The 15755-nt window shown below is 42.7% G+C and overlaps 1 protein-coding gene across 2 annotated transcripts in view; it reads left to right on the top strand.

Annotated features, from left to right (window-relative positions):
• Positions 1–1339: 1339 nt before the first annotated feature.
• Positions 1340–15755, top strand: part of PTPN12 (protein tyrosine phosphatase non-receptor type 12) — a 69065-nt gene continuing 54649 nt past the window's right edge. The window contains exon 1 of one of the 2 annotated variants that reach the window (XM_050324074.1): positions 1340–1573. In XM_050324074.1, coding sequence (XP_050180031.1) covers positions 1475–1573 — 99 coding nt within the window. In that variant the 5' untranslated portion in view covers positions 1340–1474. The remainder of the gene's footprint in view (positions 1574–15755) is intronic. The other variant, XM_050324073.1, reaches the window with a different exon arrangement.

Raw genomic sequence — 15755 nt, 5'->3', positions numbered from 1 at the left:
AAGAGCAACACACTCCAGTGGGTGGGAATGAGCATTCAAGAATGGCTGATTTGGGACCTTAACCAGGTCATGCTTCTTAGAATGGACCTTTATCATTTGTCAGTGTGACAAAGTTTTATTGGATCAACTGCATCACTTTAGGCTGTGTAGTTCTTCCTCAACAAAATGGTAATTTAAAAGACTTCACTTAGTATATTTACTAACCTATAGAGCTATACATACACACACCTCTAAAATTGCTTTGTTTTGCTGGAGCAGAAGTTACAAATGTCCTCAGGACACCAAACATGAAGACGTTTAACATTTCTACAAAAAACAAAGAACGAAATAGCACATTGACAAATCATCCAGCACCACGTAAGGGAGAAATTTTAAACAATGTTCCAGCAGGAAGTCCCATGGTGTATCTATATCTATACTTAAATATACACCTATATATATAAGTACATATATAGAAGAACATATACTTATATATACAGATTATATATACTTATATATACTCAAATAATTATAATTGATAAATAATATACACATACATAGATATATACTTAATATATACATATGCATATTTATATCTATATCTGTACTTAACAGACATACAGACACACACGCGGGGAGAGGTCCCCGGCCAGGTGTCCGTCCCCGTCCCCCGCCCCGCCATCTTCCCGCTGTCCCGCGTTCACCACGACGGGCACCGCCCCCGCAGGGACCCCCGAGCACTTTCCGCGGCTCCGGGCTCCCCGCACGGTGTGGGAACCCTCCTGCTCCGGCCGTTCCGGTGGAACGTTGCATGAGCCCCCAGCCCCGCAGCGCTGGGACGCGGCGCTGTCGCGACTACACGTCCCGACATGCCGCTGCAGAGCGCCCACCGCCGCCCATTGTGCTCCGGACAGAGGGGACCGCGCTCCGCTCCGCTCAGCCTCCCCCCGCCTGCCCAGTGGTCCCTTCCAGCGCTCCACGAGGCGCCCTTCGGGTGGTCCCATCCGCGGGAAGCGGGGGGGGATGCGGCAGGACCGGGGCGAGGCGCGGAGTGCAGCGGGCGTTTCCCCGCGGCCGCGCCGGGCGCTGATTGGCGGGCGCGGCCGCCAGTCGGGCGCGGCGGCGGCCAGGAGAGCCAATGGCCTCGCGGCGAGGGCGGGGCGCTGGAGCGGCGGGGCGGGGTCGGGGCCGCGGCCGTGGCGCTCGCCGCGCGTGCGCGGGGGGCGGAGGAGGGAGCGCGTCGTGTCCGTGTCGGCGGCGGCTCCGGCGGGGTCGGGCGGAGGGAGGGAGGCAGGGCGAGATGGAGCGGGCGGCCGGGCGGCCGTGAGCGGGCCGGGAGCGCAGCCAGCAGGCCGCGGGCAGGCCCGGGCGAGGCAGGGCAGGGCGAGGAAGGCAGCCAGGTGACGGGTCGTGCGGCGGAGGGGGCTCCGGGCGGAGAGAGAGAGCGGGCGGGCGGCCGGGGCTCCCCGCTCCGCAGGGCGGCCGGCGGGGCAGGATGAGCCAGGAGGAGATCCTGAGGAAATTCATTAAGCGCGTCCAGGCCATGAAGGACACGGACCACAATGGGGAGGACAACTTCGCCAGCGACTTCATGGTGAGGGGCGGTGGCGCGGGCGGTGCGGGCGCGGCTCCGGCGCCCCCCGGGACCGGGGGGGCGACCCGCGGTGCCCTCCCCATCCCCCGGTGGGCCGAGGGGTGCCGGGCTGGGCGAGCATCGCTCCCCCGGGGTGCTCTGCTATTGTGTGCCCGGGGCTCGGCCGGCTCCCTGTGCCCCCCAGCGCTGCTGGGCTCGGCGGGGAGGGAGGGAGGGAGGGAGGGAGGGAGTGTGTCCGCCTGGATTCGCCCTCCTTCCTGCCCCCCCTCCCCTGGGAGGTTTGTCACCGCGGCCCCGGCCCTTCCTCGCTCCCGGGGAGCAGTGGGTGACCGGCTCTTTCCAAATTAACCCGGAGGCTCCTCGCCCCCCCGCCCCGCTCCTCCCGGAGCACATAAAGGGGACAGAGCCGGCTCGGGGGGGAGGAGGCGGGGTGCTGCGAGCGCTTCCTCGCCCTTGCAGCCCCTTTTCTCTGCAGGGCTGCCGTGTCTAATGTCAGCAGGGGATAATCGGGCACTCCTTCCCTCCTTTCCCCTTTATCTGCCCCTCTAGCTGCCTGCTTGAGGTTTTTCTTCTTTCCGAGGAGATGTGTTAAACGTATTGATAGTCCTTGGAGGAATATTCATCTTTCCTTCCCTAACATCTCCCTTCTCTCCCATCCCCCATCGCAGCCCTGCCTGTATCCCTCGTCCTTTCTTCCTTCCAGATCAGTTCACCGTCAGCCTTTGGTTAACATGTGTGCTTGGGGAAAAATTCTCTTGGAGAACTAGAGCTTTTCCTGGTTTTTTTTTTTGCTGTTTAATCGGGCTTCTAAAATATCTCGGGAGATTTATCTTTTGAATAGGTGGTCTGAGCTGCAAACAATAATTTTGATTGGACAGATGCCGCTGGCACTTTTCAATAACGCTTAAATACTTAATATCAAAATGCAGTTTGACCCACAGAAGAGCCGAAGGAGAGCGGGGCAGTGCCCTTCGTATTCGTGTCTGTCTCTTGGTTTATTATCTGTCTCTCTTTGGAATTAAAATCACATCGTTAGCCCTTTAAGCTGTCAGTCTGTGCTAGTGGTCTGGGAACAAAAAAAAAACCAAACCAAAACCTCAATGTAAATGTCGTATCAGGGATTGTCTGAAATGTGGGGAGGAGGCCGCGGATGTTGCGCAAGGCGAGGCGGAGGGGCGTTGGAAGCGCTGGCAGGTCCAGGGGTGGAAGAGGAAGTGGAGTGGACTTTGGGAAGTAACGAGTTCATCCAGGGTGGGGAGGGAGCCCGTGGGAAATCAGCCACGCTCTTTGGGCAGGATTTTGCAAATACTGAAACTATGCTGCTGAAACATCTGAGTGTGTGGGAAAGGAAGAGGGAAATATGTACAATGAGGGACGGTGCTGGAGCGATAGGACCCTTCTAAATCTTCACTTGAGGGATTAAAGGTTGCATACTCTGACAGAAGTGTTTAATTAAGTAATAGTTTTAGTAATATAATTGCTCTTTAACACAAATTGACATCTCGCCTTGTACCAATGAGTCTGTCTTCTTCGTGTTAATTACAAGTACTTTACAGAAAGGGTGGCAAAATGACTAGTGCAAAATGCGGGACATTTTTAATAACCTTTATATTTAACACTTTGTTCTAGATTTCCTAACCCACTTCTACCGTTTCATATATCTGATAAATACCCTGGTGTTTTAGCTTTGTTGTAGTCAAATGGTATACAATACCATCTTTTTTGTCATCTTTTCTTTGAAGTAGTGGCACCTCTGCATGGAAAAATAGCTTTTGTTTCAATTTCTCTATTTGACAGCATGTTGTTTCTGTAGCTTTCAGCTGGATAGGCAGTGAGTTTTCCCATTGCTTTCCTGCAGCAGCAGCAAGGAAAGAGAATGCTGCTAAAAGTAGGAAAATAAGAACTAATGGGTAAGGCATTTCAGGAGAAAGATGCATTACCTGAAACAGTGTTAAATGTTTCAGATAGATTTGTGTTCAGAATTTCTTTTGTCCTCTTAACACTTTGTATTTCAAACTTTTATATTTGATTTTTATATTGTAAATTAAAGGGAAACCGGGAAACTAAGATGCTGATCTTCAGCCTTAATATTCACCTTTATATAGTAAAGCAGACATAGATTAGTGTGGTGACAAGAATCATAATTGCTGATTTTTGGGGTTTTTTTCACTATGAACGTATTTTGGTATTTTGTTTTGGGCGGGGTATGTGTTTTGAGGTGTGTTTGGTTGTCTTAAGAGAGCCATGTTAATGTGCTCTTTAAAATGCTTGAAAGGGGAAAATAAAGGAGGTGAAGGGGATATAAGTATCAGTATTCTGTTTTCTTTAGAGAATTAGTAGATTATTTTTGGAATGGGAAGGGAGGAAGTTGTATTTTCTCATTTAAGTGCAGGATGTACTGTCGCTGCTAAGCACTGGCAAGTTTGTGGAATAGGAATTGCTGTTACTCATCGCTTCATTTCCAAGTCAAAATGGAATCTGAAATATGGATGGTAGAGTGGGAGAATGCAAATGAAAATGATTCTTTATTTTTATGGTTTTTATTGCTTTTGAATGTATTGAGTAATATAGGCTTAGAGAGTTGTATGTAGGCCTGGGTGAATGAACTGAAAAGTACTTGATGGGTGCCAGGGAGTGCTGGAGGAGAGGGTAGAAAAGCTAGAGGTGTGTGCAGGTAGGCTGATAAGCCGGGCTGATTGCTATTGAAAGTCCAGAGTGTAGGTGAGTAAGGCTGCTATTTAATAATGCCGCTGACATACCTGGAAACAACTTCCGCTTGGAAGGTGGAAAATTGATTATTACCCACTCCCCACTCCAATTATGAGATAAATTCTGTAATCTGGGCACCAATGGCAAGTTCGTTACTTGAAATCTAATATATTTAATTAGCTTGCATTAGTAAGTAAGCAGAACTTACAAACAGATCATTTCAGTACTTTGGGAGTGCACAGTAAGGATTAAATGAAGTGGTTAGTTTGAAAACAGGACAGGCACGTCTGTGTGCCTTGCCACAGGGCAAGGATACGGGGACAAGTGGGCTTTTCACTAAAATAATGTAGAATAGAATTTTGCTACTATGGTTGCAGTACATCCAGGTACTTTTTCCTTGACGTCTGCTGGCACTGCTTATGCTTGAGTGTTGATGTATTTTTCGAGTTTTGTTTCCATTAGCTGTATTTCAGCTAGATGCTGTTAATTTGTATGTGGGGGGCGCACACCAACACATTACTTCATTGTGTGTGGTGATAGTCATCCAGGCCATTCATAAAGCTTCTTTGACATGGACTAAATCTGGTTGGAGCAATGTGACCGAAGAGTCATTTCAGTAAACCCGAACTACAGAGGCTTCTGGAATTTTGTGAAATACTGTTCATTAAATGTTATGCGAAACTACAGTTTCACGTGAACAACCACTCAAATGTTCAGTGTTTTTGTCCCCTTCTGAGGATTTCCTCAGTGCTGTTTCTGTTGTTTCAAAGATGCCATTCCAAATTTTCACAGAGGCATAGAATACAGCCACAAAGCTGCTGTAGTGACCTTGGGGTGTAAGAACTCGCAAACTCTGCCTAAAATTGCAGTTCTTTCAGGCACATGAAACCAAACCAAGTCAGTTAGGCAATGCTCTGGGTTGTGTCAAATAGCTTGTGTGGTAATAAGTTCTGTTTGCTCAGTTTCCAAAGACAGCAGTGTGTAATTCTACTGCTCTTATGCAGTAAAGGGTTGTGTGCGGGTTTTGCAGAATGTTATAGAATCATTCAGGAGGAGCAAATGGTAATCTTGACCTTGCACCTCATGGCATACTACATGCACTCCAAATAATTTAAATAGCATGTTAGATACATACTTTGTTTTTATTCTTATCTCAATCCTGCAGTGCCTTTTGCTGTATTTAGTTATATATATGTATAGAGAGAGATACATATCAATAGATAGCTATATATGGATATGTCTCATGTGACCATAGTTTATCAACCCTAGACACTAATCTATAGATCTGTAGCTCTATGTACATGCTTATATATTTGTATTTGCATGGTTGTATGTCTGCATATATGTGTGATTGATGCTGTAGAACTAATTGCTTGCATTGGAGTGTACACAGTTTACTTTAAAACTGCAATAGGTTCAGGGTATTTTTCCTTGATGATATTATAGCTGAGTAGAAGTTATCAGCAAGCAGGGGAAGGTTAAGCAGATATTCAGATTATCTAATGTGTATACGTTTGTTAATCTTAAGCACAAGAGTCTGAGGCATTTATATTAATCTTAAAGCCATTGATGTGTATGTAATAAACAGAAATTCTGTTTGATTTTCTTCACTGTTACTATTGAATATTTGTGGATTTTGCTTTGTGTACTGCTACAGTTTTACTGTGGTATGCTTAATACATAGGACGTGGCATAGGGAAAATAGCAATGCACTTGTTAGTGTTGGGAAAAGGTGAAACTATAGGTGTACCTTGAGTATGCATTTGTAGAACTGAAATCAGAAGGTAGATAATGGGTTTTTTTCTTATATTTAGGGAGAGGCATCAGCGTTAAAGGTCAGATACAGAACTGAGTAAAGGACAAGTTAATTGGGTAGAGCAGGAGCTTTTTGTGCCGTTAGGAAGTGCGGTGTTTGCATCCTGGTGTTTTCCTCAGGCTGTTGTACTCCACAATTGCTACAGTTATGCCACCACAGGCTCGGATAACTCAGCTATGTGTGTTTGCCCTCAGTGAAGCATGGACATGCATTTCTATTTCTGTTAACTAGCACGTGAATGTTGCAGAGAGATTAAGCTCTTTGTTTTCCTGCTTCATCTGGCAAAAAAAACCTTGCTAATATAAACTTAACTCATTAATTGTTTGTTCAAATTTGAACAGTCAGAATGTGTTTATGAAAGGATAGCACTCTGGTACAGCTGTGGAGTTTTTAATCTAGAACCTGTAGCCCCAGAGAGTGGCTGTGTTGTTTGAGTTCTGTCTGGAGTCCCTCTGCATCTTCTAGAAACCAAATTGTGTTCAGACCCAACAACGCTGAAACAACACCAGTGCAAAGCCAGTAGCTTTACTTGGGAAGCTGAGAGTGCTGCAAGGTGAGGAAAGAGTTGTAAGAGCAGAAGAGCGTAGTCAAGTCCTTCAGGCTTTAGGTCTGTCATTCTGGGTTGAACACTGTTGTTTTAAAGTATCTCTAAATACTCATGTCAGGATGTTTCAGTCACTATCAGGTTTGCATAGGAAAGTTACTGCCTGCGTCCCCAAGGGCCTTGTTCTAGCTCCCCTTTTGTCATCAGCTTCAGAATGAAAAAATTCTTACACAGCTAAAAAGATCAACTAGAGAAATATGCTTCCCAAAAGGTACCAGATAAATAGAGGTATAAATGGATGACCTAGTTTAGTTGACCCAATTTTTCCTCCTATCTGTCCTCCTGCAAGCCAATACTTTTAATTTCTTTAAAAGGTAATTTTATTGGTGTTAATTTATGGGATGACTTAAAGGCAATATTGCCCTAATGGAAGTGTCCTGTGAAAGAAAAGCCTAGAAGAATTGAATTATCAGCTATAAAATGTAGCAAGGTGATGTAGGCAGTTACTTCAGTGGGGGAAAATACCTAGCTATTATGAGAGTACTGAAGCTGTGGATACTGTTGCCTCATGGGCTACATATGTCATTAGGAACAAAAGCAAATAAAGATACACGTTTCATTCATTCAGATTTCTAGAAGGAAGCATCAATAATTTGGAAGGAAATTCTACCATCATGCTTCTGACAGTGAATTTTTTACAGTAGTTTTACTTCTGAGCTCCCTTAGTCCTGCAAAAAGAATTGAATTGCCCAGTGTTAGGAATGTGCCAAGAGCCACTACGTTAGTAAACTGAAAGTTTTAAGTGCTGTATGGATCAGTTGGCTTGTTCAGTTTTTAATTTGCTATGACTTGGAGAAATCCTAACACAGTTGGTTAAGTGTTCATAAGGATATCCGTATAACTTAGGTTCCTTTTTTTTGGCAGAAGGGCTATACTCTTAATTTTTTTCATGTTGAAGAGCAGGCCTTGATTCCTAAATGTTACTGAAATGTATTAATTTTAATTGTTTGATCTTAGCTATGATTTTTGGTGCATAAAGTCATGGGTTGGAAAGCATCAGTCTCTAAGGGGAAGTTAACTTAGTTAAAACCATATTGCTTTAAGAATGTAGGTACTACTTTAATCTCTTTATTTATGACACTGAACTTGTCATTTTCGAACAAACTTCTTTTATATTAACTTCCTTCTTGTGTAGCTTTGTAAGGTGTAGCTGGGTTTGTTTGTTTTTCTACGGTCTGAATACAGTGGTGTCCTCTTGAAAAATTTTGCATCTTACTGCATTTATCCGTCCTGCTGTCCTGTCCTTCTTGCTGCCTCATGTGGATGACATCTGCTTTTTGTTTTTCTTCTGAGAACACACAGATGTTTTGTACTCTTTGTGATCACGGGAAGAACAGCTTCTATATGGATCAGTGAGATTGAGAGAGGTTTTTTTCTTGGGTTCTGAAGAGGTAGATGACCATCTTTCAGCTGTGCAACCGGGCTACAGTGGGAACAAGGGGTCAAGACTTGTTCTTCTGGACAGCTAATAAAGAACAATCAAAGGGAGGCTGAAAAGAATGTGGCACATGAGAGGTGTTGTCTTATATTCCTGCTTTAATTGAGGTTGGGCAGTCTGCACTCTGCTATTGTTGCTGTCATTGCTATCTTTCATGTTTGCTACGTGGTCAATATCATGGATGAGAAAACCATTTCCTGTGCTGAGCTAGACTAGTTCTCTGTTCTAGTGCATGCAGGTTTTGCCTGGACTTAGAGGCATGATTTCCAGCTATTTGTCACGTTTGAGAGTTTCAGGGGGCTGTTCTTCCAGAATTTTAATCCTGTTTTCCATTGTTGATTATATTTTTTTAAATACATCTTGTCTTCCTTTACATTAGTATGGCATTATTTTATTCCTCTGATAGTTCTTGGAGGACACAAGTATCTTTGAACAACTGGCTTCCAAATTGAAAGGATGCTTCCTGGGTTTCCTGTCTTGAGTGTTCGGAGTACTTGCCAGTGTAGATTATGCATCATGTTTAAATGACCGATTGCTGTGGGAACTGCACTGCTCTTGAGAAGCCTGAATGGTGTTCCACTCTGTCCTAAATGTTTCACTTCTTATTTGACTGTATTTGACTCTGTAATGCATAACCTTGTGATGGAACAGTGTCTTTTTCCTCAAGGCACGCAGCGTTCTGGTAGCATGGATGGTACCTGGGTATAGCTTCCTACTTAGACAAATGTTCTTATCGGATTAATTGTCCAGCATTTGCACGGTCTCGCTGCACAAAACTGAGAGATCAATTAACACAGAAAGCAGAACAGACAAAGAAGAACAAGTGATAGGAATAACAGAGAAAACGAAGTTATAGGAATAGTGTGCTGCACTTAGACTGTGGATAGGCTGGGTTTGAAGCTGATGACTGGCTGCTCTATGAGTGAGTAAAACTAATCATGGAGATGTCTTAGTAGTAACTGTATCATGCCCTGCATATTTTTTCCAGTACATAGTGCTTTTTTAAACTACTTTTTACACATGTAGAAAATAAATCTTAATTCTTCCTTTATTTTCTACTTGAATCTTTTACCTTCAAGCATGGGAAGCAGGATTACAACTGGAAGCTATGCTTTTGTTATTAGTTAGTCCCTCATGTATATTCTGATAATTTTAGCAAATAGGTAATTCTTAATTGAAATGAGTACAGTTGTCCAGTAGGAGTACTCAAGGGAAACATTTAGCTCAAAATAAAGCTGGAAAATGAAGCAGTGTTCTGGAGGGTAGGGCATATGTAGGTTAGTTGAACTGCTTCAAGAAACTGAGAATTCCTGCAGAGATGAATTAATTATAAATCGCCTATAGGGCAGCACCCCTCTTGCACAAACTGCTAAAGGAAGGAAATAATCTCTTAGATATTGTGAGTGTCCCCAGATAGCTCTAAGTATTTGACAGTTTCTTTTAAGACTTCAATTTTTAGTAGTTTAGGTGGTTATACAAAGCTGTGTGAATTTTTACTATGACCAAATTATAATGTAAAATTAATTTTAACTCATTTTCTTTGAGGTTGCATAAACAAAACTGTGATGTTAAGGACATACAAGTAAATGTAAATGTTAATGGAGAAAAAAATTACTGATTGTGGGCAGGTAGAAGGGACTTGTCAAGTACTGCAGGCACTCACTGGGACTTATTTTAGTAAAGAAATGTGGTGTTTTATAGATGCTTTATTTTTCTGTTATTACTGCTTTAGGAAGACTAGGCCCAGAAGGGAGGAATGTACACTGTTTCTTTTGACAACTCTTTGCTACAGAAGTGAAACACAGGAGGTTTTCACTTAAAGCTTTGGACACGAGTCTGCTTTTCAAACTGAATGCCCTGAAATAGGTTGTCATTAAAGCTGCACAGCCTTTTATATTTTCCTTATAAACAGGAGAACTTTTCCAGAGGCTCTTTCACAGAACTGCCACGGGAGTTGCCCTGGAATTCTGTAGTAACACTTCTACAGTTGCTTCTTCAACTGGTACCACATGTTTTCTTAGTATTTTGATTAAGATGATGAAATTTAAACTTTCATTTCTTTTCCCTTTTGTTCTGCTGAAAATGCAGCCTGGAAGTTATCTGAGATGTCAACTCCCTGTTGTTCTGAAAAGAGCAGGTGAAACTGTGACAGCGAGAAGTCTAGTTGTATTTCTTACAAATTACAGAAGTCTATAGTCTGTTAATACATTATTTAAATTGAGATACCAGTAACACTGAAAAAATGTGTGTATCCCGAAGTCAGCAAGCTGTTGCCATAAATTAATGTGATTTCCTACAGGGAAAGAATATTTGCTTCTACAAAGCTAGCTAATTCCACAACTAATTCTACCATGGAATAGCCTGAATGAGAGCTTGCATTTGGTACCATGATTAAACACTGTAGTATTTTTAGTGCAAAGCTATAGCAACATATCTTTCTGGCACAGCAATCTAAAAAGCGTTAGCACTGTTTAAATTGGTGATTGTGTGAAAATGAAGCCAGCATCCTGTTTCTCCAGTCTTACAGCATATATAATGGGCTTCCCTTCCTGTATTCATAGAAAAAATATTCCCTGTCTGGTACAGTAAGACATTATGATCTTCCCATGAAGAAAGTATGTGGATATGAAAACCTCAACGATGGTGTTTTTAACTCTCATAGATGAAGGTAACAACTTCCAGATATATTAAATGTGCATGAGGCCAAAAGGTGTTTAGAAGTGAGAAAAGCAACAATGAAGTAAAAAGGGAATTCAGTGAAGGGATATAATTAAGTATTTAACTGATTTATTTCTAGAGACGGAACCTGTGAACTAAAAATGACCATGAATTTAGTCAGGTAAAGGATCTTGTTAGGCACGATAGGGAGGAAGTGGAATTGACTTCATTAAATAAATGCAGAAATTAATTTCTTGAATTGTTGCATTTTGCTTTACATTTTATGGGTTGTTGTAATACTTACCACTTTAAAACCTCCAGAACTTGATCCTGAATTCAAGAGTTTCCCAAATCTTGTACTAAAGGTGTAGATGTTCAGGTGTTCCATGCAAACTACTCCAGGGCACAGCAGACAGTATTCACTTATGAGATGTATTTCTTTTCCCTCTTACCCTGTTAACCCATTCTTGTTAGTGTGGAATTTGGCATTTATTGGTAACAACTGAGAAGGTGAAATGTTCTTCCTGTAGGAATGTAGCTATATTGGGTTTGTGTGGGGAGGAGGTGGAGGGGCTAGAGGGGTGGCTTCTGTGAGATGCTGCCAGAAGCTTCCCCCATGTTCAATAGAGCCAATGCCACCTGGCTCCAAGATGGAACCACTGCTGGCCAAGGCCAAGCCCATCAGTGACAGTGGTATCACCTGTGGGGTAACATAGTTAAGAAGGAAAAAACAGATAAGTTATTGCACAAATGTGATTGTGCTCAGAGAAGAGAGGAGCAAGAAATATGTGACAGGAACAGCCCTGCAGGCACCCAAGTCAGTGAAGATGGAGGGGCAGGAGGTGCTTCAGGAGCTGGAGAAGGGATTCCCTTGCAGCCCACGGTGTGGCAGCTGTGACCCTGCAGCCCATGGAGGGCTGTGGGGGTGCAGAGATCCACATGCAGCCTGGGGAGGACCCCCTTGCTGGAGCAGTTGGATGCCCAAAGAAGGCTGTGACCCTGTGGCAAGCCCACCCTGGAAAAGGCTCCTGGCAGGGAGGAGCCTACGCTGGGCAGATTTGCTGGCAGGACTTGTGACCCTGTGGGGAGCTCTGGATGGATCAGTCTATTCCTGAAGGACTGCACCCTGTGGAAGGTGACCCACGCTGGAGCAGTTTGTGAAGAACTGTAGCCTGTGGGAAGGACTCACGTTGGAGAAGTTCATGGAGCACTGTCTTCTCTGGGAGGGAGCCCACACTGGAGCAGTGGAAGGGCTCCTCCTCTGGAACAGTGGCAGAAAAAACATGTGATGAACTGACTGTCACCCCCATTCCCCATCTCCCTGCACTACTGGCAGGGAGGAGGTAGAGCCTGGGAAGGAGAGAGGGGTGGGGGAAAGATGTTTGGTTTTTTGGATTTTTTTTTTTTAAATGTGTTTTACTTCTCATTACCCTGCTCTGATTTTGGTTGTTAGTAAATTCAGTTAATATCTCCACGTTGAGTCTGTTTTGCTTGTGATGACCATTGGTGAGTGATCTCTCACGGTCCTCATCTCAACTCATGAGCCTTTCATTATATTTTTCTCTCCCCTATCCAATTGTGGAGGGAGGGGGGCATGAAATGGCTTTAGTGGGCACCTGGCATCCAGCCAGGGCCAACCCACCTCAGTAGCTTACCAACTTCATGTGCTTGAACTAAAGATTTGTTTGGATGGAGATCACAAACTCCTTCCTGTGGTTAGTAGGTTTAATGGGTATATAATTACCATGTTGTGTGCAAAGTTAAGCACATAAAATCTTTTAGTTTATAGGCTGGGTTTGAGAAACCCTTAAAATTCACAGCACACCTTGCATAAGCATCCCCAACTTTCTTCTGGAGGTTATCTCAAAGGCCACGGAGGAAGGATTTTTGCAGAGGAAAAGACAGAAATGCTTGCTCATGCGAACTTCCTTTTGTATTCATACTCCTGTCTTTGATTTGTCTTTAGCTTGTTGGATCTAGCTTCTGGACATTGTATAAACAAGATATCCTTCAGGAATTCTGCATTTGTGTCAGCTAGAAGTTGAATCATCCTACAAAGTGTGTAATTTTCCACTGGGCATAGTACTTCTGTCAGATCTTATGCAAATTGCGACATGTATTTTTTTATTTGTATCAACCCTGATCTGTCCTGAATGTTTTGTTTTCACTTTACTTCTGTCTTTATGTTGTGATTGGATTTTACTAAATTTTTTTTTTTTTTTTCATTTCTACCCTCACCTTTACTCCTGTGCTTGTGCTACCTTATCCCTGTGCTGCTAGAATGGTTTCCGTATTATTTTAAACATTTGGCTTTTACTGTTTCTTGGGGACAGAAGCCATTGCATGCTGAGGGGAAAATCATGTGATTAAGTTTCATATGTTTCTTCAGCTTTGTATTTTCAGAAGAAGCATTAGCTTTATACAGGTTGTCATGGATTTAATGAACTGAAGGTAAATGGTTGTCTATAGTGTAGTTTGGTACTCTTTTAAGCTGTGTGGGCACTGAGTGATCAGTTGTTGGGTTATAAGAAGGTTTATGGGAGGGGTTTTTTGCCTTTTTTTCTGAATTCAGTGGTAATAGTAGAGCTGGCTGGTCTATTTGGGTTTGGCTTTACATTCAGAATGGAGTAGCTTAACCACACATTTTACTGGCTTTTTTACCTTTTAAAATGAAAGTTAAGTTTATAAATATTACCTAGCTCTGATAATTGCTGGTTTTTAATGACAATGGACAGTGAAGCAAGAAGCTTGTGAAGCGGGACAATGAGATTTAACCAAACTGGTTTAAATGGTCTTTGTAAGAATCTTCATGCAGAGGGTTCCTTATGAATTTTCCTGTTATGATTTGTTCATTTCAGCAGGATTAATATTGCAGGATTTTTACTGGACCGGGTAATATTGCTTATGGGTCCCTCTCCTCACAAGAGGAACTGTAGTGTTGAGGTGTTGTCTAACCTTGGTTATTACAGAGATTCGTGGAGACTAAAGCCTAATTGGAGTATTTAGAAATAAATACTGGGTCCTAGCAGCTACAAGGAATGCAGTCAGTATTCAGAGGGAATAGCAGTGGGGCCACGATGCAATCTTGCAGTAAGTACTGTACTTGAGCGTGCTCACATCCTGTACTATTCACCATAATGCATCTATAAGAAACACTTGCATCCTGATAAGACCTTGTGATACTTCACTGCTCCTGTGAATTAATTCACTTTGGCTGTAGAGTATGTGTTTCTGTATTTTGCATTTTAAAGCCAGGACTTAGCAATCCTGCATGTCTCATCCTATTACTTGTCATGCAGTTACTGTCTCTTTAGAACAAATGTGTATTCCTGTCTGGGCTTATTAGCATTAATAGCTGTTCTGGTTACCCAGTGGAATACTGATGCACAATGCTACAAACTGGGAATGAGAAGAAGGTAACCTTTAAGAGAAGGCACAATGCAAGGATTTAAGACAGCATTGCTTTAGAAAAATGCTGCTGTTCCTTAAAGTCAAACTGCGGAATACATCAGGGTTGAGATTAAACTTGACTGATGTGTTGAAAATAAATTGAGATCTTTTAAAGGTATGGATTTTGTTTGGAATGCTGCCAGGTCCACCAAGGGAAAATAAGACTGAGAAACTTGGTTTGAGTCCTACTTGCTGTGCTCAGATAATTCTGCTCGTAGTAATTGTGGGGAGTTCTGATATTTGGAAAGGGTCATTGTTTCTCCCCAATCCAAATTTCACGCAATATCTAGCCTATTTCCAAGTTAGAAACACCACAATAGGCAGTTCCCAACATCTGTAGTAACTCAGAAGTTTGGGAGTTTTTCTGACTAGAGGCACATCTGTTTCCACACAAGCAAGTCACATAGTTTTCCTGGCTGTAAGGAGCACTACAACCTGTTCCTTTTAAAGTGTTCAGTGCTATGTAGCCTCACTTTTCCCAGTTGTTCTATTTTTTAATATAAAAATGAAATTCACACTTTGCTTTTAGTATTTCCTATCTTACTTTGTAAATTTTTCAATTCCAATCATTCTAGCTAACCTTTCCCTAGAGTAGCTTTGATAGATCGGAGGAAGTAACTTTGGTAATGCAACTTTCCTCATTTTCTGTATTTTATCTACTTACTTTGTCATTCTGAAGAGCTGTGACTAGCAGTTTCACAAAGAGAGATCTAAAATTGGAAAAAGGACACCTAATGACACTTTTGGATAATGGAAATGTGAGTTCAGTACTGAGTAAAATGCTATAAAGTGTCATGTGTCTTGAGGGAGGTAAAAAAAACATTTTGGTACAGAAGGCAGCAAAGTAAAGGTTAGGAGGAAGCTGTTAAAAAAGAGGAGTTTCTGGAAATTACATTGCATTTTAGCAAGCTGAAAGAGGAAGGTGTTCATGGCTTATTTGTGTGCAGGTTAGCAGCCTGCTGCTCTCTCTGTGAGTATTGTGTGTTGGGCAATGTACTGAGTTGAAAGAGACAGTAAAAATGTGGAAGAAATTCTGCTTGTGCCGTAACTGTCCTCAGTATTTTACATTCACACAAGACCTGACTCTGGTCTCTGCAGGCAGTGGGGCTTTGTGATGCTGATCCAGTGGCTGCTGCTCCTCTGGCTCTTCCACTGTTGCAGTGTCTCACCCAGCCATGTTGTTAATTCTGTGGCTTTGCTGAAACTGTTTCTGGTTTTCCAGAATTAGAATGTGAATTTGACCACAGCTCAGAATTTTTTTTTTATTTATGTGTAAACAAGTGAAAAGAGGAATATTTGATTGTGTTGAGTAGCTTTCCCCTTCCTAGATGGGGAAGTGTGGGCTGCAGCCAGTGTCAGTAGCAGGGTACTCTACAGACATATGAGGAAGGAATGGCAATAAAGGAGATTAGTGGCTTAGAAAATAAGATTAAAGCAAACAGAATTGGAATAAAAAGATAAGAGGTGGAAAACTGTTAAACTTGATGCAACAGCTAGAGAAAAATCT

The sequence above is a fragment of the Myiozetetes cayanensis genome, unplaced genomic scaffold (assembly GCF_022539395.1).
Source record: "Myiozetetes cayanensis isolate MyiCay16 unplaced genomic scaffold, myiCay2020 scf3, whole genome shotgun sequence".
Taxonomy (NCBI): Eukaryota; Metazoa; Chordata; class Aves; order Passeriformes; family Tyrannidae; genus Myiozetetes; species Myiozetetes cayanensis.
This window is presented reverse-complemented; position numbering and strand designations above follow the sequence as displayed.